This window comes from Sphaeramia orbicularis, chromosome 18 (assembly GCF_902148855.1).
Source record: "Sphaeramia orbicularis chromosome 18, fSphaOr1.1, whole genome shotgun sequence".
Classification (NCBI taxonomy): Eukaryota; Metazoa; Chordata; class Actinopteri; order Kurtiformes; family Apogonidae; genus Sphaeramia; species Sphaeramia orbicularis.
Window position 1 is genome coordinate 29,051,725 of NC_043974.1, and position 24,263 is coordinate 29,075,987.

A 24,263-nucleotide genomic window follows, 5' to 3' on the forward strand; every position below is an offset into this window, starting at 1 on the left:
TTGGGTACCAGACTGTTTCCATTACAGGATCCTACCAACTTTAGGATACCTGGACGTCATTGCGATGTGGTGCCTAACTTCTGTATTGTCTGCTCTGAGAGGTGCTGATAAACTCGCTTGTTGCCTGTTGTCCCATCAAGCTCACGCTGAATTTTTTCGTCGGCCACCAAGGACAGAAACGTCTGAACCTCCTCGACTGACCACGGCGTAGTTTTGTGGGCTGCTATCATGTGGATTAATTTACCACTATATTTACTGTAAACTTCTGCATCTGTTTTTTTAAAAATGGTGGGTCACCGCACATTGATAATGCACTGACACAGAGACATCTCTCTGACCAGTCAGTAGTCTGCAGTGTTTGCACATCATGTTATAGTATCTCTTGGAACCTTGGTGAAGTAGATACCAAAAAACTAGTACCGGGTACCAGATTCCAAGTCATTTTACGTAACTGAAATGCAAAAAGATCGAGTCGAGCTGGTACAATGTAGCAGTAACGCGGCATAAATGATTGTTTGAGAAGATGAACATCCGATTAAGCAGTGGAAACTTCAGATTCCATTGTTTCTTTTTGGGACTTCACAACATTTTGCTTTAGTTCAAGGATATTGTGATTATAAATACTCATTGTGTTCTAACATCATTTTACTGAAGTGACTGACGCATAGATTCTGCCTCATAAAGTAAAGAATACTTTTGTCTCCAAGTTACTTTTTTTATCCTTTTTGAACTATGCATAATTTACTCCCGTTTGTTAGATTAAAGATAACTTTAGAAGGTTAGTGGTATAACTGAAGTATCAAACTGTGAAAGCAGATAAATATAAAGACTAGACACCCGAAACAAAAGGAGGAGACGTCATTGTAACTGTCTCTGTGATCTGTTCTGAGTTACTGAAGATGTCTCTGCAGCGTCAACGTGATCAGACTCTAGTGATTTGACCTCTTTTAATACTTTTTCGTATCATTCTTGAAGATTGAGGTAAAATGTGCCGAGGCAGCGACAGTTTTGGTGTTGCTGTTGTGTATCATATGCAACAAGAGAACAGTCAGTTAAACACTTCAACACAAAACTAGATGTTTCGTTACTATTTCTACCACAAACAATGACTTTCTTGGATCATGAAAATATCTTTTAAACTGACAAACATATGTATAAGTGGTGACGCAATTCAGATCAGATCAATAATTCTTTCTCTGTTGACCCATTGTTCATATTTTATCTAAAGCAGGGTACACACATAAAGATAATCAGGCTGTTTTCGTCTCGATTTTTCCCCTCTCTCAACCAAGGACGACAAACGCCAGATTATTTTATGTTTTATAAGATTACCCTATAAAATTATCCTGTGGTCTGAGGTGTGTTCAGAGTGAATTTGTCCTGATAATCTGCACCGTAATGGGTCGGGACCCACAATCGTAAACATTAAACTTGTTCAATATTTACGACCACAAATCTTCATGTGTGTGGGGAAAACCAACGACTCCTGAGTCATGACTCCGTAAATTGTGACGTGGAACAGAATGTAGCCAATCAAGAAGCGAACTAACTGAGGAACAAGGAAGCAGGCGTAAATAAAAACAAGTATGGCTGACCTGAAACATAAAGTTCAGTGGACCTCAGAAATTTGGGATTTTTCTGTCAAAAATAGTCCCAAGAACATCATCATTCCCTCCTCTCATATGTCCTCTTCCATCTTGCGTGTTGTGTTTTTCAGTTGTTGCTATGTTTCTTCGTTTTTGTTAGATCACATTTTATCATGCAAGATTTCTGGCTTGGAGGACTAGATTCTATGTCGGTGGTGGGACAGTATCATTATGTGTGTGGTGTGCTGTGTTGAGATTATCAGAGCACACCGCACACAGTACGATCAAAACTGTTTTTTTTTTTTTTTTCATGTGTTCATGTTTATCTGTAACGGATAAAAAAAAAAATCTCTTCAGATTTAGAAAATCCTTATGTGTGTACCCTGTTTAAGGCTTGACCCCATGGGGCAGGTGATAATGGGCAGGACCTCATCTTTTATAAAAATCATTATTATTATTATTATTATTATTATTATTATTATTATTATTATTAATGTTATGTGTTTACCAGTTGAATCTTTGCAGTCACTGTATTAACCCAATCAGTCATGTCTGTTTGTCAGTATTGTACAAATGCTACTGCACTGATTTTAATACAGTTTGGTTGAAAGGTAGGGCACAGGACACAGTGGACCCTCAAACTTTAGAACTGATCCATGACAAACATAGGGGCTGACGCTGTTTCATTTTCTCTAACACTAGAGAACGATTTACCACAACTAAGAACTAAGAAAAGGCCTTTGTTCCAATGATCACTGTCAGTTAAAACCAGTGGGACTGTACATCATAAACAGCGGTTTGTTTGTGGTTTAATAATATTGTAATATTGTGGAACAAGAAGAAGAGTGAACTCCTGACCTTAGCAGAGGTCAGTCCTTCTGGTTAAAATGCCTATGATTAACATTTACACATTTGCATGTAAAAGGACCGGTGTGTCCACAACATATGTGTTTTGTTTGGGTGTTTTGGTCAATCTGTGTTTTAGAGTTAATGTGTCTATTGCTTTTTTTAGTGCATAAATGTGTTTTCTGCATATGTACATCAATAAAACCATGACAAATCCCCCAAACACATCATAGTCCAGCATAAAGGAGCACATTTTTCTGAATAATGTGTCTCTAGACTGGTGTGTGCCTGTATTTTCATCCATAATGTAATAACCATAATGGAGATGAGAACATAAGCAACAAAAATGTACAGTGCTTAAGTCGTGAAGCTGCATTTAGTGTAATGTAATTGCTGTTGTCACAACAGTGTCAGTTGTACCCTGCCAGAACAAAGTCTCTGTTAAAACGAGGCTGGCTTCGAAAATGTTGCACTTCATCTGTCAGAGGTTCTCCTGATGATTCATTGTGGCTGACATCAGTGACAGAAAAACCAGAGCGACGGAAATCTATTCAAATGTGGTGAGGCTCAATTTCCCCTTTCATGAGAGAACTGTGGATAATATGTTGGACCCAGACCAGTAGGGGGTAAAATAGCTTCATCAGTCTTTTCAAGTCAGAGTGAGGTGGAGGGAAACAAGTGAAACGCCGATGCATAACACTGACATTTTTTAATAGAATTCATTTATAACAAATGGAACTTGTGTCAGCAAAGAACTGATTTTCATACAGACTTCTTTCGCCACCAATGTAACCTAAGTAAGAAAATAAAAAGCACTCCTTTCATTCAGAAAAAGAAACAGTTTACGCTTACAACTAATCAGAGGTAATTGTATGATCTTTTTAACAAGCCATTTTTTTTTTTATTTTTTTTTTATTTTTTTTTTACAATTTCATTATTTAATTTTCAGTCTATGCATCCAGACGAGAGATAGATAGAGAGAGCAGAGAACACAACGTTTATTTCTGTTAATGACACTCCAAGCTTGAATGGCAAAGCCACAAGAACAGATGGTTGGGGGACAGATTTTTCAGAAGTCATCTGCTGGAGTAACCATGGCATCAGAATGGATGCTCTTTTTTGCCACAAACTTTTTTTTTTTTTTGTCTTTTTCAAGAGTTGATACCTTTTTTGTGTTATTTACATACACACAACGTGAACGTTTAGGAGAATTTTTTTTTTTTTTTTATAGATGGGTTCAAGTAATATATTATTGGGTTTAGAATCAATAGGGCAGTGCATAGTACAAAGATAGAGAAAGTGCAAATCTTCCTACCAGGCCAGCTCTGGCCATGTTTCACCATGCATATGACAAATAATTAAAACAAAAAAAGAAAGGAGACTGAGATGAGAAAATGAACATGAACATTAATGTAACATTAGCCACCATGAGGATAAATAATAGCACTTTTATATCTCAAAATTATGACAAAGGAAATCCACGAAGCAGACATCAAAAATAAAACACAGTGGCTTGAGTTAACAAGGGAAAGAAAGCACCTGGAATGCACATCCACAAAGCCATCAAAGAGGGTACGGAGAAGTTAAAAGATGCAGAAATGTAACTAAACTACACCCCCTGTGTCCAACTCTGTCATAAACATGGGACATGACACGTATTGAAGGATTGTCAGGGTAACAGAACCGATAATGTGTTGCACTTTGCTTTTCTCTGTATCTGCTCTCTGTAGTATCGCGCACAACGTCCGTAATCCAAACCTAAGGCATGAAGAAGAAACCCTTCAGTGATGACCTGTGTTAGGCATTCTCCTTAACGATGAACCCTTTTAACATCGGAAAACGCTATAATTACCGTCGTAAAATTTGACCGTTGTGACAATCTGTAAAAAGCTCATTAACTTCACGTCGGGCCTGAATACATGCACTGATGGACTGACCGTTACCTCTGCTGCAGACAAAAATTGAAAGTGTCAAGAAAAGACGCAGGGCGAATGTCTCGACACTACCGCGTCCTCTTGACTTTTTGCTGTCGAGGTCCATAAAATATAAACAGCTTTATTCTAATTCACTCAGCCACAATAAGGCCACTGAAAATGAAAAATTATGAGCTTTGAAATGTTCTTATTTGCATATATAATCTCATCATATGACAAACAAAAGGTAAACTATACATTTACACTAAATGCCTAGATTACTCAAAGGATACATTATTATGTTTAAATGAAACATTATAAAACAGGCATAAATATAAGGCACTCTAAATGCAAAATGAAAAATAAATGTTATTACCGTCGGACGCTTTAAAGAACCACAAGAATGTGTCGTCTTTGTACCTTGCCCTATTGTGTGGAGCGGTGAGTGTGGCCGTGGGACCCTCTGACACTAATTACAGACTGGATGAGAGCTCGGAGAATGCACCAGTGATGCTTTGACTGGCACCTGACATTCCCACTCCCACACCTCACTTGCGGGGGAACAACAATGTCATGAGTGAATAACATACCCACAAAAAAAAAAAAAAAATCCTATCTAAAAACACATTTATTGCACAAGAAAAGATGCACTGAATCAGAATACAATTTTGTCCTACTGATGTGCATTCCAGTGAAATATCTCTTCATTTCCCCCATAGCACACGACTTGTAATTTGGACACTTTCATAGACAATCCATATTTCATATACTTTCATATAAATTATGTCATTTATCAATATATTTCTAATAATATATGTATCTTTTCTGTATATATTTCACATATATTTGACAATCTGTACCATATATTTATATATCCATGTATCCAATTCATCAGGTTCTCTCTTATCTTATCATTCTGACATGGAAGAACTAAGATAATCGGTAGCAGCAACTTCATACTTTGCTCATCCCTGTTGATTCCACAAAGCCCCAGTTTATCTTATGGGAGTAATTAATTTACCATGTATGTGATCATGGACAAAAAACAAATAAAACAACGAAAAAAAAAAAAAAAAAAATTCTAAGCCAAAAAATAACTCAAGTTACATTTTGGTAGTGTGAATTCCATTCTGTGCACTAAGTGCAACAAAATGAGGGGAAAAGTAATAAAAGATTAGAAAATAAAGAGATTCTCTGCAAAAAAGCACATACGTCAGAACAGTTCTACAGCTTTAAAAAAAAAAAGAACATTTACGTAAATACGTTTTATCACTTCTTTCCAAGCGATAAATTTGTGTAAAAAAAGGAAATTCACACAGTTCAAAAAAAGCACATCAGCTGTATAATAAAGTACTAAAAAACTAAATCAATAATTTTTATTTATTTCATAGATCATTTTAACTTTACCCTCTCCCCAAATTTAGATGATGAACATTGTGACAGGAAAAGGGGTATTTATTCATTATTATTACTTTAAGTCTGTCCTGCTGTTGTGGACCAAGCATTGTCTTCTTTTTCGATGGGTTGTCTGTGTGTACTTGATTGTGAAACTGATATTTTTTTCTCTTTACAATGTGCATCAAGTTTTTTTTCCCCACAATTCTGTGTGCCTCCAATGCCTCTCGTAATGGTTCATAATCACTGATGCATTTCTGACGATGTCATTATTGTTCGTTTACTTTTTTGTGTTGGTTTCATTCAGTTTTATGAGCCCCAAAATGAATCCTTGAAGCAAAAGAAAAGGTAATTCCGTACGATGCTTCAACAGTCAGGATTCCCTCACTTTGCGTCAAGGCAAGGTTTTATTGGGGTTGGTTAATACTTGGTCCTCCGGGAATCATCTTTTTCATTTTTTGACAAGTCATGTCGCACATCCAACACTTAATGAGTTGTTAGCAAGGAGTTAAGGAGTACTTTCTCAAGCAGGAATTTATGGCTCAGAAGAGAGGCTCACTGGGTTTTCTTTCCAAAGGGCCCTCTGCTTTTTTCTTCCAATACTGGGTCTTTTACGTTGCATAGTGATCAAAGCTTCCCAGGTACTCCAAGCCAGCTCTGTAACAGAACTGGTATTGATCCTAGAAACAAAGAACACAGGATTTTAGCTTGAGCTGCTCCTTAGCGATATTGATATCAAACATTGAAAATCATTTTTGTTCCATTTTGCTTTTATTGTGACATTTAACCAGCACTCAGTGGCCGCAAAACATGATATCTCATTTTTCATTAAACCTATAACGCCAAATGTATCATATTTGATACATGAGTTTTGAAGCCTCCTACATCAGGGGTGTCAAACTCAGGTCCTCGAGGGCCGGTATCCTACATATTTTAGATATTTCCCTCTTCCATCAGACCTGGAAGCCATTATATCATTATCAGGCTTCTGCAGAGCTTGATGATGAGCCGATCATTCATTAAACCAGGTGTGCTGGAAGAGGGGAATATCTAAAACATGCAGGATACCGGCGCCCGAGGACCGGAGTTTGACACCTGTGCTCTACATGATTAGTGTGATTTTTTTTTTTTTTTTCTTGAAAAACCTGATGTATACAATTGCATACATGCAATACACAGATAATCCACCAGGGGGGAGGAATTTGTTCACCAGAGGCCTTTCCAATGACACTACAAGATTGTCATTAATGAGGAAGGAGGCAGAACTTTGACAATTTTAAAAAAGGAATTGCCAATTTGTTAGACATGTTGGAAAAAAATATTTGAGCATTGAGACCCAATGTATCAAATATGATACAAAATTGAATTAAACTCATACATGGAAATTGATGTTTGGGGTCATTCAGAAGGACCAATAAAGGCTCCAGTTTCAAAGAACTGGAATTTTCTGTCAATGATTTAATGGTTCAAGCTTTACAGGGTTAAGGGCGCTTTCACACCTAACTCGTTTTGCTATGAACTTTACCATAAACAAAACTGAACCACAATTTGTCACTTACATTGTCAGCAACACTTTCTATGATTGTTAGTGATTTTCAACTAATTGCACGTAGTTAGAGAAGGCTGTCCTCTATCGATGAATAATAGAAAAAGAAGGCTGAGTCGAAGTAGCACCAGGGGAAAGGAGGCGACAAAGTTTTAAATAGAAATATTGTTTGACAGAAGTAACAAAAAGTGTTGAAAAAGCACATGCTGAAACTTTAATGTATTTTCCAAGAAGATGAGAGCGCGAGAGGACATAAGAGGACAGCCAAGCAATGCCACCTGAATATAAAGAAACTGTGGCAGCGGGAAAGGTGTGCAACACGCTCAGTTCATTCCTTTTCCTCCATACAAATGGAAAAGGCCACCCGCCGACTGACAAGACACACCCGTCTACAAAGTAATCAGAACACAGTCGGCGCTGGCACGTACATAGGAATGATGTGCAAAGAGCTTTACTGTGAGCACAAAATTACAGCGTGAAACTGGATTGAATGTATATAATGTAATAAAAACCTGACCTTTAGTCTGATGTGAAAGCACCCTTAAATTATTTTTTTTTTTACAGGTACAATAGAGGTTTGTAAGGAGGCGGTGTCTAATTATGAAATTGCAGGTCAGAGACTACCCTAGATTCAGCTACTAAATTAATCACAGTCTTTAAATCAGGCGTCCTTTAGTTAAATCTGTTTGGCTCAAGAGAGTTAGTTGGAATCCCTTTTATTAGGAAGTTAAGAGAGTCAAATTAAATTAACACATGAGCTGTTCAATGTCAAAACTTAAAGTCACCGCGTTACAAGTGAAAGTGATGCTCTCTTTGCAAATCCATGTAAATGAAATAGAAACGCTCACCTCTGTCTGCACCATAGCTGGTCTCTGTGTCCGCAACATTTTCACCGTCTGAAAGATATCTACTACACCCTCGTATCTCATTCGTTCCAAGACAATGCTGAGAGTGATGAAAACTCCGGTTCTACCAACACCCGCGCTGTGCAGGAGAGATCAATAGGACAGGAAGGGTCAACGCTGAGGGCAGAGCAACTACATCATTATGCAACAAGTTTGTTTAAATGAAAAAAAAAAAAAGCACTATCGTTCTGATTCAGTGTTTGATCGTTTATGGTGTTTCTTGTGCCATCGATTGAAAACTTCATCCAGCTCTCGTAACACTTCCCTTTAGTTTAATTTCAGTGTTCTTCCTTCGATTATTGTGATTAGTCTCTTACCTACAGTGGACCGAGATAGGTCCATCTTGGCCAAACTGCTCTTTTGTTTTATGAACTTGGCCGATGAAGTCGATGAAGCCCTCTCCTGATTTTGGCACTCCTTGCTCAGGCCAGTCTGTGAATTGAAACTGCCTTACAGTTCGTGACTGTCCATCCTGGGAACAAAGGAATCGGAAAAAAAAAGAGAACAATGCTCAGAAATATGGAAAAAAACAAAGAAGTCAGTCTGAGAGATTTTGTAGATGGCCAACTCGCAGCAGTTCATTCCATGACCAACACACCATAATGACCCCGACCTGTTTCACATTTAAAGACTGCGTTCTTTCATCAGAGGAAACGTTTTGTTATTAAAGATGCCTGTCATTTTACCTGAATATATTAGAATATGAACACTAAAGATGCTAATTCGTTTGATGTGCCATCCCTGACAGGGTGTTTGGAGGATCGACTTTTAAGCAGAGTGCATTACTTAAGTGATATTGTATCCCCTTGATAAGGAAAGAAATCCCATTGAGGAGACAGTTTAACATGCACTACAAAGAGGGAGCTGGTGCCATGTATCTGCGTAAGCCTTTGATGGAATTAAAAACTCTGGCAGCTCCCCGCTGCCGGCACCGCGTTTGTTTTTTACACATTGACACGTGTCATGTTTCCGACAAATATATATATATTTATGTTCATGTTACACTTTAGGCCATAGTTTGGTATAAACAAATATTTGATACAATGCCAGCGTTTTGAGTTAATGAATCTTGGAGTGTTAATTATGGTCAGAGGGCATTCACAGCCGGCATATGAAATGCCTTCACTAAAACTAAAATAAAGTTAAATGATGCAGCAATTGGTGCTTAGTAATCAGGCTTTTTCTTCATTTAAACTTTTAAATGTTAAAGACCAAACAGTAACTGCATCAAAAAATGTATAAAGATAAATGGTAGCTAAAAAAAAAACACCACATGTAAAAGCAAAATGACACCTTGTGTTTTGTTTTATTAATTATTTTACTGACAACAATAGGAGCATTGCCATGAACACATTTAAAGTGCATTTTGCAATTTCACAGTGGAATTTTTTTTTAATGGAAAAGACCCCCCCCCCCCCCAAAAAAAAAAAAAAAAAAAAAAAGACAAATTCTTGCTTGGATGGATTTTTTCAACAGATGCCCTAAATATGCATAGGGGAAATGGAAACGCCCATTTTTAAAATAATTCTGAAGCAAAAAATTTAACTTGTAACTGATCAGCTTCTTTGCAGACACCTTCCCAGATATTCTGGTAAAGTGCAAAAACATATATGAATTAATTTGAAACAATAACAGAATGCTCTACTTCTACTCTTTTTATGGATAACGTAACCTACAGCACCACATGTTGATGACACAGCGCAGCCTAAATTATTTGCTCCACATGATTGAATGTAATGTGCAATTTTTCAGGTTTGCTTTAAATTTGTATGACACATCATGGAAACTTATGACATCCCTTTAAAGTACACTATGGGTTAGTCACAAACCAAAATGTACCACTAATACTGATTATATATTGAAACTATAAGCAATAGCACTGAAGAAAGAGTGCAACATTTACAGTGTTGAGTGCCTGGCTTTGTTCCGTAATCCGTTTACTTACCCTGGCATCAGTCACTTTGAACTCTCTCAGGATATACTGGGGCATGTTATACTCGGCCATTGGGTCCACCACAAAGTACTGGTATCTGGCCGACCTCTCTGCTGGCCAGTACTGGTGGCATTTTTCCTGCAGGGAGTCAATGAAAAAGAAATATACCACTTTGAGCCACAACATTCCTGTCATACACTGGCTTCATTGTGTTCATTTCCAAATATTTTTCATTCTGTGTCACACTCAAAGGCGTGAACACTATGGTATAGCTGTTTAGTAAAATGCACCCTAGACCTAGGAAACAGTCAGTCAGGTGACAAAACCATAAGGTGAAGTCATACCCTGCCCATTTCTCGAAGCTTGGTGAGCATGACGACGATAGTGGAGTTGTGCTCCCAGAGCATTCTCCAAAAGTCCTCTGTAGTCTCTGCCAGGGGCCCCTGTGTCGCAATGTAGGCTTTCTGTTGCCTGTGGGAATGCAATTTTGATAGGATGAAAGAGTTGTCATACAATCAGAAATAGATTTCAAGGAATTTGGGTGATTTTGTGCCAAGATGAAAACAAATGCAAAGGTTAGAGGTAGGTTTTCTCTCTTGTTTAATATGAGGAGCCATTGTAATAACTAATAAAGTCATAGAAAAACACTTCAATTAACACATTTTTGCTTATTGGCCATGTAAACATTAATATTTTTAATAATCCATCACTTTAGAGGGTTCCTTGTATAATTATCTGAGAATCTATTTCATATCCAAGTAGATTTGCTATTGTAATTGAAATATCTCTAACCAAATCGATACTAAATCAAATTGAATAGGAAATGCAATTGAATTGGGACCATGTGAATTGGAATTGATTCAAGAAATCAATGACAGTATGCTGCGCTGGCCTTAAGAGTACTTTAGCTCTTACCTGTACCCATCAATGAAACTAGCATTGATGTAGTCGGAGCCCTCAACTCCTCGGATGGGCTGAAGACACACTCGTGTGGATTCGTATGGCATAATGTTAACAAGGCGGTTTTTGAACTTGTTGCAGGGGAGGTTGGCACTGATGAATCGTGACGTATGGGCTTTAGTGTTAGCTAAACGCTGCAAGGGATAAGAAGAAATACACCAGTTAGCAGGCTAGAGCAAGGTAAGAAGCTGCTGTGTGTTTATTTCCCCTATGACAGTCTGTGTCTGACAAAAAAAAGTGTTTTTTTTCCTCCAAGATAAGATTTAAGATCCAATGAACAAACACATGTAAAGTGTGGGAAGACCATTGTAAGCAGGTGATGAAATTTACGCTTTACTGGCTTGCATTTTACTGTGGTTTTATACTATTTCACGTAACAATGAAGAATTGGAATAGCACCAAAGTGATTACTATCACAGCGTGCCTTGGCAGAAGAAAAAATAGCATGTTATGATGAAAAGACAGGGAAATGGATCGCCGAGTGAGCTCAGAGTGGACAGAAGTGCGGTGTAATCTAACCTCTTTATCATTTCTTAGTGGAATCAGCATCCATCACAGAGCAAGAAAAGGAGGTTCGTGACAAGCAAGGCAAAGCAGTACATATGGCAGCACTACAGGCTGCAAAAGGCTGGATAAGGCTGGATGAAATGCATCCTCATTGTAAATGCAGTGGATATTGCTCAAGCCGCTCTGGCAATTGTCCCGTGGTGAGGGAAAACCTGTGTTTGGCATTTTTTAAGTAAACCAAGACCCCCTTTAAAGAGGCTATATGAGAGGGGTAAACCAGAGGAGGAATTTATCCTATGTTGGGTTATACAAGTGAGTCAACCAAGTAAAGAGGAAACCACAGGCTCCATAATGTCTCACAGGCCTAATGGATGTTGGAAAAGTGTCCAGAAGACCGAGGGTGGCCAATTATTGACAGTGTGTTATATGACCCAGTGTGTTTGACAACAGCTATGTTCACATCTACATGTTTTTTACGCATATTTTGAAGTACTTCATTAGGAAAGGTTAATGGAAACAGCAAAATATGAGGAGTTGCAGACAGCTTTTTGTCTTCAGGTGGTTTTGAAGATTTGATGCATTTAAAGCGTATTGGACTGTAGAGATATGAACTGAATACATTTACACTGACAGGAGAGTAGTTTGTGGCCAATAGAGGGAGTAGTGAATCACTCTGCCAGTGAGGAAAACTCATGCCAAGTGACAAAATGTGATTAGAAACAACTTTTAGAAGATCTAGAAGCACTGCCGTTTTTACCACTGGATACGGTTCAAAATCAAGAGAATGGGGATTACTAATGTGGTCATTTGTTGATCCACAGTTCAGACTAAACTGTGCCAGTTCTGACCTTGCTTGGATGATTCCAAACAGATCTTTTGTGCAGCTACTGACAACACAAACTGTACAGAAAACTGAGGTGATCTGTGGTTTTACTGCAGCCGTTTTCTGTCTGAAAACAGAGCTAAGCTAACAAAGCTATAATGTAAACTATCAGCTGATGCAGTGTATTATGTCGACCGACTGTCAAAATCTATGTCTGTGTTTTAGTTTGAAGAAAACTTGATATCATAATACAGATGTGTGTAAACAAAAAGCTTTATACTTTATTCAGGACATGATACAATCTGTGGATCCAGAATTGATTCTTTGGTGTTTTTGACAGTCTAAAGTGTGTTCTAGTAAGTGACGGATGCAAATCAATACTACATACGACCCCTTTAATGGGAGAAGGAAAAGTTCCAGTGTAGCAAACATTTAAGTATGTGCGGTTTTAGGCATCTTCCCCTGTTTTCACACAAAGATATTCCCATTATTACTACACTTTGCATTACTTTGCAATTTCTGCTTTTTCTATTTATTACCTCCAAGCCTCCAAGCATAGCCTTCCGCTGACACTACACAGCATAGTTTCAGTTAGTTTGCATATTATTTATTGCAACATTTCATCACAGTTATATAGAAACACAGCCACTAGGTTCGAATTCTAAACGGGATGCCAATAAAATGATATTCCAAATAGATAGCCTTCCAAACTATTTCAGTATGTTTGTATCAGTTTGTACCTTGAACTCCAATTCCATGCCAGTGACATTCTCTCCACCCTCTATCTGTGTCAATTTCTGGATGTAGGCGTATAGGTTTCTGGCGGGCACTTCGGTGGTGCCGCAGTTGACGGCCTCCTGGAGAGCGTCGTGTATGAAGACGTACTGGTCCTCTGTCTGCACCATGTAGTTGCGCTGGGCTCGCATTAGCGTTACATGCCCGTAGATGTCCACAGTCTTCTCATGCTTGATTCGTTCCAGCATGGCATCAATCACGATGAAGCAGCCTGTGCGACCAACACCGGCACTGTAGTCAAAAACAACACAAACAGCAGAGTGTTACTGACGGATGGCCTTATTTTTATTACTACCAGACATGTTAGTTGCTCTGTCCGGCTCATTAACTTGAAAAGTCTGTCAGAGTTTCAGCAGGTTTCAGCAAATCAAAGTTAAGACTTTGACATTTTTAAAACTGTGATGAATCCAATTTTCTTCCCAGCCATGCTCGTAAAAATTTGTGAAATTACTCTAATCCTAGCCTTAGATGAATGTAACATTATGTGGACATATTTCTTGTAGATATGGCTATGTCTCGTTAATGAGAAGAGACCAACATACAAGCAAGATGTGGACCAATAACTTCAAACAGGACCGGTTAAAGTCGTGCAGTTTTGATACAGTCTGATCAGTTTCCCATAAACATATATAAGTGAGACTGAAGGTAACACAAATTGTCAGAATCACATTTAAGGCATTTTAAATTTCAAGTGAATAAATAATCCCTTGAAGACTCTTTGTTTGACATTTGATTCTGTTGTAACCCTGTGGACGGAGAGATATCTTCTGTTAACATTCACAGAGCCCTGAAGAACTCCCTTGTACCCGGTGATAAGTCTGAACAGTAAACTCTCTTTGCCAAGTTCGTCTCTGAGGGACTGACCATTTGGCTTCGAGTGTAATTAAATCTGAAGTGGCACTGTGTAGAGAAGAGTTCTTGGCAGTTACAGCCCTCGGTGAGCTCACTCCTGGCTTTGCAATCGAGTCCCCCTCACCCCCCTCTGGAACCCACCTGTGCTCTCCAGCCCATCAGGACTAATCACTTATGTAACAGCAACATTTAACCTTTATCTCACAGTTCTGAAAAGTGGCCCTACAACAAATGCACAACAAATGTGGATAGACAGACAGATGCAATTTTGAGGGTATGATTTTGAGAGGGCTTTATTAATGTGCTGGGTAACTTCAGAGAAGTGCAGCTGGCTTTAATTAATGCCACTAGATTAGCGCACTGCACCCAAATGGCATAAGAGTTTTAGAAGAGCCACTGAAAGGCAGGTCTGTTCATTAAGATTCACATTTTACATTAGCGAGTAAAAATGCACAAGCACTCCAACAAAAAGGCAAAATATTGTACCATTTCTTTTTTGACCTCTCCTCCCAGGCCAGTTAAAGACATGCTGTGTGAACATGGATGTTTTTCTCAGACTGCTGACAATTTGCAAATGCTCACCCCAGCACATGTTTTAATAGTGCGTGCCTCAGCACCAATGATGTTTTCTGATGACAATTTATTTACCACGGGGATGACAGGGTAGTGTTAAATCTTGTTTGTTAACTCTCCTTCCGCCAACTGCGAAGCGCAACACTGACAAGTCGAGTCCTTGCGCTTGGCGCTCCAAAGTAAATAGGGTATTCAATCCATTAAGCTGACATGCCTACGAGGTGTGAGCCATGCACTCGTGCCTTCTACTTCTGATGGAGCATTTGTTTTTCATTTGCTCTAAGGAACGGGGAAAGGGTGGAGAAGGAAAAACTCAAGAGGGAGTAAAGTTAGTCCCCAGAGGCCAAGTCTGGTTAATGTGCCATGCTGCACTGGAACTGTGCTGGGGATGGAATAAAGACACGTATGGGAGTCATTGGCTTTAACAAATGATCTGATGATCACTTTCAAAATGGCTGACATTGGCTGGATTTCTTTCGTTTTTCTTTTTTCCCCTCTCCCTTTTGTAACAACACTCCTCATGTCTCTAGGGCAATTAGAAATTGTGTATGTGTGTAATGCTGCAAAGCAAACCTGGGCCTATGCGAAAGTATCTCGGGGATATTTGAAGAATGAATCACTTCCAGGTCTGAGAACACCTCAGCCCCTTGGCGGGGGGATTCAGAAAGTAGAAGAGATTTCTCCCTTTACCCCAGCTGTTTCTAATCTGAAAACATTTTACAGTGCAGGGCTGAATGTGGGAGAGTGATGACCTGCGAGAAAGTAAGTGACAGAGTGACAGCTAGTGAGACAGAGACTGAGGCAGATGAGGAATGGGGGAGAGTGGAGGGGAATGTCATGCAGGGACAGACACTGCCAGTTATCTTTAAGTTATGTAGTTAGCGTTCCAAAAGACTCATCTGCTCAAAGTATTTATTCTAAAATGTAAAACCAGGAGATGCAAGGGACACATTCTTTATCGACAAGCGATGGCGTGCATGTGGCAGTGTGAGACGGTGCAGAAAGCCGTCGGTGCTTTTGGCAGTTGAAGGGGAGCTGGCGGACTGGCTGCACTAATGACCTGACACTGCCTTTTCAGCCAGTCAAGACCAGCTGCTTTGGAAGTCGACACACATTAAGTGTCAGACTAATATGCTTTCCAGGAGTTTAGGGAATAGGGGATGGGAGAGAAAGTGGATTGTAAAATACAGCTGCAATGAGCCCCGAGAAGATAAAGCATGAGCAGCAGTGAAAGCAATTACATATGTATTGTTAGCAAATCTCTTGCTGTCAGCTAACCTGTCACCATTTCGCTCCACTGGCCATTCAACACACATATAAACTCACCAGAATCAGTGTTTAGCCGTTAGACTCAATAATCTCAGTCATTTATGTGAATGAATATTTTCTAAAATGTGCGAAGTAAATAATATTTGTCCATCATTTTGACTTGGATGTGTAAAGTTTTGTTTTGTTCAGGCTTCACTTGGTAACTCTAAGTCTCGTTTTTGCCTTTTTGTTTGCTTAGGAAGGTTCCTGAAGTGACCCAAAAGCGGCAGCCATGATTAAAGACAGTTTTCAGAAATATTAGTCCAGTCTCCTTTAGGATAAACTGGGCCATCCTTAACAATAGGAAAGGATGTGGTCCCACAGTTCCTCAGGGCATTATCCCAGCAACAAAAAACATGACTGGTACACAGCATTTTCCATCTTTTACCACAACTTCCTAATATGCTTACATGTTTTTAACCAACGTAATATGATCTGAGTGAAGTTTGCATTGTAACCTATTATTTCGTTCCTTGTTTTGAGTTCTAATCGACTGTCAACCTTAATATATTTTTTTAATATTACTTAAATCATTGGTGTTTTGTAACAATGGCAACAGTTAAACTGGATCGTCTCTTCAAGGACGAAAGCCAGTATACGTTTATGCACTTTTGTGTGTACATTTATGGGTTAAAATGTAACCGTGTATTGATCAGAGGGACATTTTTATGCAGTATTAAAAATTTTAGCTTGAATTTTAGCCCAAACACAGCCTTATTAAAATGTACTCAGATCCTCAATACTGAGTCTTATCATTGCAGCACAACTATACTTTATTTCTTCTCTTCTGTTACTAAAGTTATTTCATGTTTGCATTCTTTGTGATGAACATAAATAAGTCTAGTGAGGCTAAACACACTGCATCCCTAAAAGTTTCTCTTTCGAGCGGCTGGGTAAGGCCACTGATCTCTGAGCCATTCAATCATGTCCTTTCGACTTGTTCTCTGACCTCCCAACGCCTTGGTAGCCCTTTAGCTGAAGGAGCAAAACAGACCCTGACCCGTAGGTTAGTGGAAGCGGAATGAACTAAGAAAGCAGGAAACCTACTGTACTGAACTTGTGAGTGTTTGCTAAGAGGCAGATTTCACATGGATCTCACCTTGCAAGAAGAGGAAACCAAGATAAAAGTAGTTTTAATGTTCCAGCATATTAAAACACATGATAACCTGATTGGTTCTAGTATTATTTCACTGGTAAGAGCAGTGGTTCCCAACCTTTTTTGGCTTGTGACTCCATTACAAATTTCTGGCGACCCCAGACATTCCGAACGGAGACTTTTTTTTTTTTTTTTGATGAAATTAATTTGTTTTTGATCATGTAATTGTTTGCTTAACAATGTTGCAAATAAACGTTAATTTTAGACGACATTTAGTTTATATAATGTATATTATTATGGATGGAGGCAGAAAAGTCAGATGTAGATTACTGCACAAAGTGAGAATTTTATTTTCTTTGGTCAGGATATGTACAGTCAGTCCAGCTTGGATTTACAAGGCTGACAAACAAGAACTTAAACTATGAATTATGAAAGAGCTGCAGCATCTTAAACCGACCACAATGAACATTTGAAAGATAAACAGTACCACAGTGCTCCATTTTCAGCTTCAGTTTGTCATGTCTTTTATGTATTGGAATTGTCTCTCTCAACTCACCATATATTTTTATTTGTAAAATTTGTTTTATTTTTATCAATTACTAGAAATTTCAGGTGACCTCATTTGAATTCCAGGTGACCCCACGTGGGGTCCCAACCCCAAGGTTGAAAAACACTGGTTAAGAGGAAGCAAAACCCAACTTCCTGTCACTCTCTAAATGTGAAAACAAGTTGCACTCAGCATCAATGACACCAGGATGAGATTTCTGGGTTCATTTTTATTACCCTGTGCGACAGAATGCTTCTATTTTCTCCATTTTACAGCATAAAAATCGGTCTTGTAGTATCTCAATATGGAGTAACACTGATAAAATGTGTGATCAATGATGGCTCATGTAGGTAGAGAGTAAATTTTTTTGAATTATTACTGATCTGGGCTCATTGTGAACCAGGTACTGATACCCCATCTGCCATCATTCACTCACTTGTACAAACAAATCAAAAGGCCTTAATTGTTAATTTTTATACATTATGGTCACGGTTTGCATTTTAAGCTGCAATCCCCCCCACACTCACACACTAATTAATCAGCTGCTCAAGAGACTGTACCATGCTGTTAATTACAGGCAGTAAAACTCTCCCTTTATTTCTGTCTCTTTATGCAAAACCAAATCTGGGCTTATTTCTAAATATTACATTTAGCTGGAGTATATCTCTATATCACCATGTTTCCTAGTATGTAAATATAGTGGATGGCTCATAAAATTGTGGTCAAACATGTAGTGAAGAAGGGCTTCTTAAAGGATTTGAAGCTTGGAAATGACTTTATCTGATAGCGTGCCAGAGGAATTAACAACTCCCATCTGCACAGTGACATTAATTCCTGCATTCTGCTTTATTGTAAAAGTCAGGATTTTCAATTTGAAGCGATTGGGCAACTAGCTCTAATTAACTCCAGCATGTGGTAATTCTGATTCTTCAGTAATCCCCCTTCCTTTTTTTTGTCACTCTCTGACACGAGTTTTGTATCTATTACATTCGCTATCGCTGCTCCTTCAGCTGCTGGCTTTCTCTGTGCGTCACCTCTGATGGCTTCCTGAGCTGAGAGGAGCCACGAGTCTGTGTTATATCTTAGCGTCTCTCTGCTGGGAGTCTGGCCGCTTATGTAGCCGAGGCAAGCGAACTTGGCATGAAAGTGAAAGTTATTTGTTTCAGATGCAATAACCCAAGGGATAAGCCGAGGACTTGTGGGCTGCTGATGTGCGACATGTTAGCGGTGTAGCAAAGCAGACGGCAGGTCGGCACGTGTTTGTGTGTCACTGTGTAGGAGGAAATGTTTAGGTTTGCTGAGGGCAATGACACTCATGTTGAAAACACCTTCAGATTTAAAGTGTCCTCTATGAGAGCTAGTGGGATGATTTGCTTGGGTTTACAGCAGGTCGGAGTTTAACTCATATCAGTCCGTAACCTGACTATTCTATCTCTTTTAAGTCTCCTTTGCCACTTTATCAGTAGCGCCTCGAATATCAGTTTAGTTTAGTTTATTAGTTTGATCCCCATTAGCTGCTGCACACCACAGCAGCTACTCTTAGTGGGGACATTAACAAAACAGAAACAAAGCACCACAATTTACCACAAGTCGCTCAACAAACACGATGTACATACACTCAACACAACAACACAAAAACCAAAATTCAATAACAAGCACACAATGCAAAACAATTACAGTAACAATAATAATACCAACAACAACAGGGAAAAAAATAATAAATAAATAAACCCAAAAACTAGAAACAAAAGCAGCTCCACAACAAACAAAAGAAAAACGAACCATCTAGATGACGTCACTATAGGATGTGCAATAGCTCCGACAGTTATTCTTGGGTAAATATGAAAATTCTCAACCTTTCAGAAAAACTACCTGCTTGAATTTCTGAAATTAAAAGTTGTGGCACTGTATTCCATGCCACCATTGCCTTGTATTGCACACTTCCCTGTATTGGTTTCATTCTACAAGCAGGCAACAGGAAACATCTCAACAGTCTGAACATTTTAAATGAACTGCAAATACTTTTATGACTGGCTGTAAAGCTGCTTATTTTACATTCAGATAAAAGCACAATCACCACCTTAATTTTGTTGCAATGTAATGTAATTTCTTTTTGTAGGGTATGCTTTTTTTAACCATCCTTAACAGGCAGGGAGAGGTGGATGTCTAAGTTTAAATACTGAAAGAAGTGTCCCAAAAAAAACACCCTCAAGCTCTAATTTTTAGCCTTAAGCTTTGATTATGATGTGAATTAACTGTGGCATCGTTTCTATGAGCTCATGCAACGTCACATCACTTATTTTTGTCATTTTTTTTGGACACATGATGCTGCTGAACTTAGACCTGACCAACTGAAGCAAATCACTCCATCCAGCTTTCTTCTAACCCTGATGTGCCAGTCACTTTGGAACAGGGTCAGTCTGGACTCATCAGACCACATCAGACATTTTGTCATTGAAACAGTCCAGTCTGTCGGAGTGGTATCCACATGACTTTTAATATCAGTCTTTAAGGTTCATATTACCTATAACTTTGTAAATCTATATCTTGGTGATGTTGCTGTACTAGAACAGAGGGAGGATACAAAATTATTAGAAGCGCTTTTAGCAGCCAGTGAGAAATCTATTACAAGAAGGTGGTTAAACCCAGCCCCACTAACAATAGAAGATTGGTACGAGATCATCTTGCAAATATTCAAATTGGAAAAATTGATTTACTCTATCAGAATACAGAGGGATACACTTTATCATATTTGGGACAAATGGATCAAGTTTGTATCCTCTAGCTGCCCAGAATTTATATCACTCCTCTAAAAATGTCCTCTTTTTTTAATAATCTCCTTATATTTATTCTTCGTTTAATGTTTTTCTGCATAAACATGTGTAATGTTTAAAGAACCCAGAGAAACTGTAACGCTATGATTGTTTTTAAGTGAGAAATACTGAAACTGTAAGCACCCAGTTCATATGTTCGTTTTTTGTTTTTACACTTTTGTATGTATAAAATAAGAAATATGAAAAGGGCGCTAATTGATCATATCTGTATGAATGGTAATGTTGGAGATATTTTGTCACCTTTTTCAGTAAAAACAAAATGGGGGAAAAAAAATAGAAACAGTCCAATCGTTCTCCTTTATAGTGCTATATACTGATGGTTGTTTTTGAAATTAGAAGCTTTTGTTGCAGTTGAAATGTGTTAATCACTGCAGTAATTATCCAATGGAAGCATTTGAACTATTTGCTTTGTTCAATTCATATGGGGACAAATACAAGGCATGTCATTTTTCTGTCTTTTCCACTTTTTTTTTTTTTATATATTAACCCATTATCTGGTATCTTTCCCTTACTCTTACCAAGTGCTCCTTATGCCTCATTTTTACAAAAAAAATGCGGCTCTGTTGGTGGAAAACAAATTAAATATTTCATCTGTAAAGAATTTATGTTTTAAGCTCACCATCAACATGTTTGCCACTTCAAAATAACAATAATTTATTTTAACAAATTTAATTCTTTAGTTAAAACAACTTGGGTGAAACAACAGTAAAAATGATTAGTGGTTATATTTGCAATTAAGCTGTATATAAAGGTAATATCTGAGACAGAATTGAGCATATACTGTACAGTAATATATACAGCTTTGTGATATGTATTCATATATTCATTAAAGTAAATGGAAAGGGAACAAAAATCAATTTCATGCTTGACGTTTCTGTGGACCTCATGTGTACCTCCGCCTTGTGAAACCATGTTGTTTCCTACCTGCAGTGTACCACCATGGGCCCCGCGTCTGGAGGATTGCATGCTTTGACTCGTCTCAGGAAGGCCAGGAAGGGAGTGGGATGCTCCGGTACCCCGTGGTCTGGCCAGGCCGTGAACTGGAACTGTCTCACCTCTCGCTTCTCACTGGAGCCATTCTGAATATGGAGATGGACAAAGGTTAGTGGCCACTGATGTCTCCTGTCAAACCCTTGACAAGATACTGTGCAGCTACTGTGAAACATCCATGCCCCTTACTTTAAAAAGTGCAAATGTCCTGACACAGTAAGTGGCCAGTTCAACTGTGTCTAGCAGTGTCACTTGGATGAGACCATAGGTTTCTGTCCCTCTTGTAGGCCAGTATTGGTCACATTTCACCTGTAGTCGAGAAAAACATGACATTAGACAGTGTCTGGGTCGGTGACATTTATACACACTTTGCCCTTTTCTTTCATGTCCTGCAGCTGATACACAAACTCCATAGAGCCAAATAACGTTTTAATAATTTCTCAAAATTCCCTCCTCTTTGCTGACTATTGGATTTTATAATCGATGAAATGGCCTGAAATACTTTTACAGATCTGACATTGGTATAAATTGTCCTGACACTCCATAATTACAAAGGTAACCACTGTTTCCAATCACATAACAGGCTCCATTTTATTGCTTTTTTAGTGTATAGCTTTGTTTCTCAGTGAGCAGCCAATAAAACACTCCTAGTGTTTCTCTGACAAAGGGAAGCTCTGTTGGTGCAGGGGAGGAAATAAGGAGCTTACAGTGCAACTGTTTTTATTTCAATTGTCGTTGTCCGTCAGAAACAATGTGGTTCAGTGCAATTGAAATGTCAGTGTTATCATCATGCCATGTTGCATGATGCTCAGAAAATACTTAGACTTCTGGATGCCAGTTGTTCCAGTGCATATTAAATATTTAAATAAGTGTTGTTTTTTCCTAAGCAGCTGCTATAAAAGTGACATGATGAGCTGTGAAATGTTGATTCATAATTCTGTTTTTATGCACTACAGTTATGCAAAACATACAACCAGCATGAGTGCCATGACTGATATGAGTGATTAAGATGAAAGACATAGTGACAAAAGCACATTATGTTCTACAAATGTCAAACAATAGATCATGGTGTGGAATATTAAACACTAAACATAAAAGCAGGACCAAAAAGCAACAAGGACACAGCATCTGTTGCCTAAAATATGCAGTCGCGGAAAAAATTATTAGACCACCTCCTTGTTTTCTTCAGTTTCTTGTTCATTTTAATGCCTGGTACAACTAAAGCTACATTTGTTTGGACAAATATAATGCTAACAACAAAAATAGCTCATAAGAGTTTAATTTCAGAGCTGATATCTATCCATTTCCAATGGTTTTCTTGATAATAACCAAAATCACTTCAGTTCTTACAACAATATCTATGCCATTTTACTGACAAAAATGGTGCTTTTAGGCATTCCATGTTTTCTTTTCTATCTGTTTTAGTCAAATAATACACACACGAGTTAGTACTTGATTGCATAATTGCTGTTTTTTGATGACTTTTGGTGGTCTAATAATTTTTTCCATGACTGTACACATTAACATAGCTTTTAACACTGGACAACCATTTCCTCTTTTTGCTTTTTTAAGGATATTGGGCTATAACTGCTCCCTGGTAACACGATGCTGCGCTGTTAGAAAAGGCATACAAGTGTGAAGGTCAGTAGCGTATAGAGCTAGGCAGGCTTTCATGTGCTCAGTTGAACACTGCAAGATGTGCCAGAGAGAGAGTGAGGGAAGTGCTTTTTGACTATGTCGACCTTAAGGACTAGTGAGTGAATGCAGTCGGGCAGCCGAGCTTTTTCACCGATGAAAGACTTAAAAACGTTTGAGTCTGTTATCGCAGACTGTAATCTAAAGCCCTCAGCATGCTAGGCAAATGAAACAAGCCTTGTTGCAGATCAGTCATGACTAAACAACAACAGAAAGACACCACGGGGTGGAAAACAGAATGCAAGCTGGCAAAAACTGTTTCATCAAGGCAGAGTAAAAATGTATGTACAGACAGAAAAAGGCTCAGGGAAAATGTAAATTGGAAGCTACTGATAAGGAGAATTGGAAGAATCATAGTTATAGAAGTTTTACATAATACAGCATTACTTGCCTGGCTTTGCTTTTACTCTTAGATAAATCTTTGTGTCTTTGTCAAAGTAAAGTTTATGTTTAAACAAATTAACCCACTGTAGTTAACACTTAAAGAACAAGGACCAATTCTGATGCAATTTTCTAATGGATTTTTCTCTAACTTTAACCATTCCCTAGTGATTTATCACAATTTATTATGTTATCCTCTTCATTTTTCACTGTTCAATACAAACTAGGCGACTTCTTTTAATTTAATTTACTGACCATGTTCTCAAAAGAGTAAATACAAAGGCTTTTCTCATCAAAATATATCATTAACTGAACGTATAAACAAGCTTATTCAACCACTGCTATTAGTTAAACTATATTCCACATTCGTTCTTGTACAGCCATACAGATACTGCATTTTACCTGAATGACTTAATGTACTGATAGAATTAGTGGTTAAAAAGTTATTAAACATTTTTCAGATCAGTAGATGCTTTGGTCATCTGGCAGCTTTTTAGATCTTTGAAGGTTAAATCTATGTCTGTCTCTGCTTCTTTTTTTAACACATCTTTATTAAAGTTTTAACACATTACATATCTTTTCTGACATGAATTGGTAATATTGTATTCCCCCCCCCCCCCCCCCCCCCCCCCCAGCCTACCTCTGAATTTTGAAACAGCAGTGAAAGTAAATATCAAAATAATAATTGACAGACAATATAAGTAATAGTGACTTGAATACTTCACAAGATCCATTTTTGTATATCTGACACATAATCAAACATTAAAAAAAAGGGTAT

General features: G+C 38.2%; 1 protein-coding gene across 34 annotated transcripts in view; it reads right to left on the reverse strand.

The window, feature by feature from the left end:
- Positions 1–3,124: 3,124 nt before the first annotated feature.
- Positions 3,125–24,263, reverse strand: part of LOC115438765 (receptor-type tyrosine-protein phosphatase delta) — a 617,983-nt gene continuing 596,844 nt past the window's right edge. For all 34 annotated transcript variants that reach the window (XM_030162597.1, XM_030162584.1, XM_030162598.1 and 31 more), the window contains 9 exons: positions 21,599–21,718; positions 21,344–21,498; positions 13,155–13,440; positions 11,040–11,218; positions 10,469–10,595; positions 10,137–10,262; positions 8,509–8,663; positions 8,135–8,270; positions 3,125–6,420 (listed from right to left, as the gene is read on the reverse strand). In XM_030162597.1, coding sequence (XP_030018457.1) covers positions 6,352–6,420; positions 8,135–8,270; positions 8,509–8,663; positions 10,137–10,262; positions 10,469–10,595; positions 11,040–11,218; positions 13,155–13,440; positions 21,344–21,498; positions 21,599–21,718 — 1,353 coding nt within the window. In that variant the 3' untranslated portion in view covers positions 3,125–6,351. The remainder of the gene's footprint in view (positions 6,421–8,134; positions 8,271–8,508; positions 8,664–10,136; positions 10,263–10,468; positions 10,596–11,039; positions 11,219–13,154; positions 13,441–21,343; positions 21,499–21,598; positions 21,719–24,263) is intronic.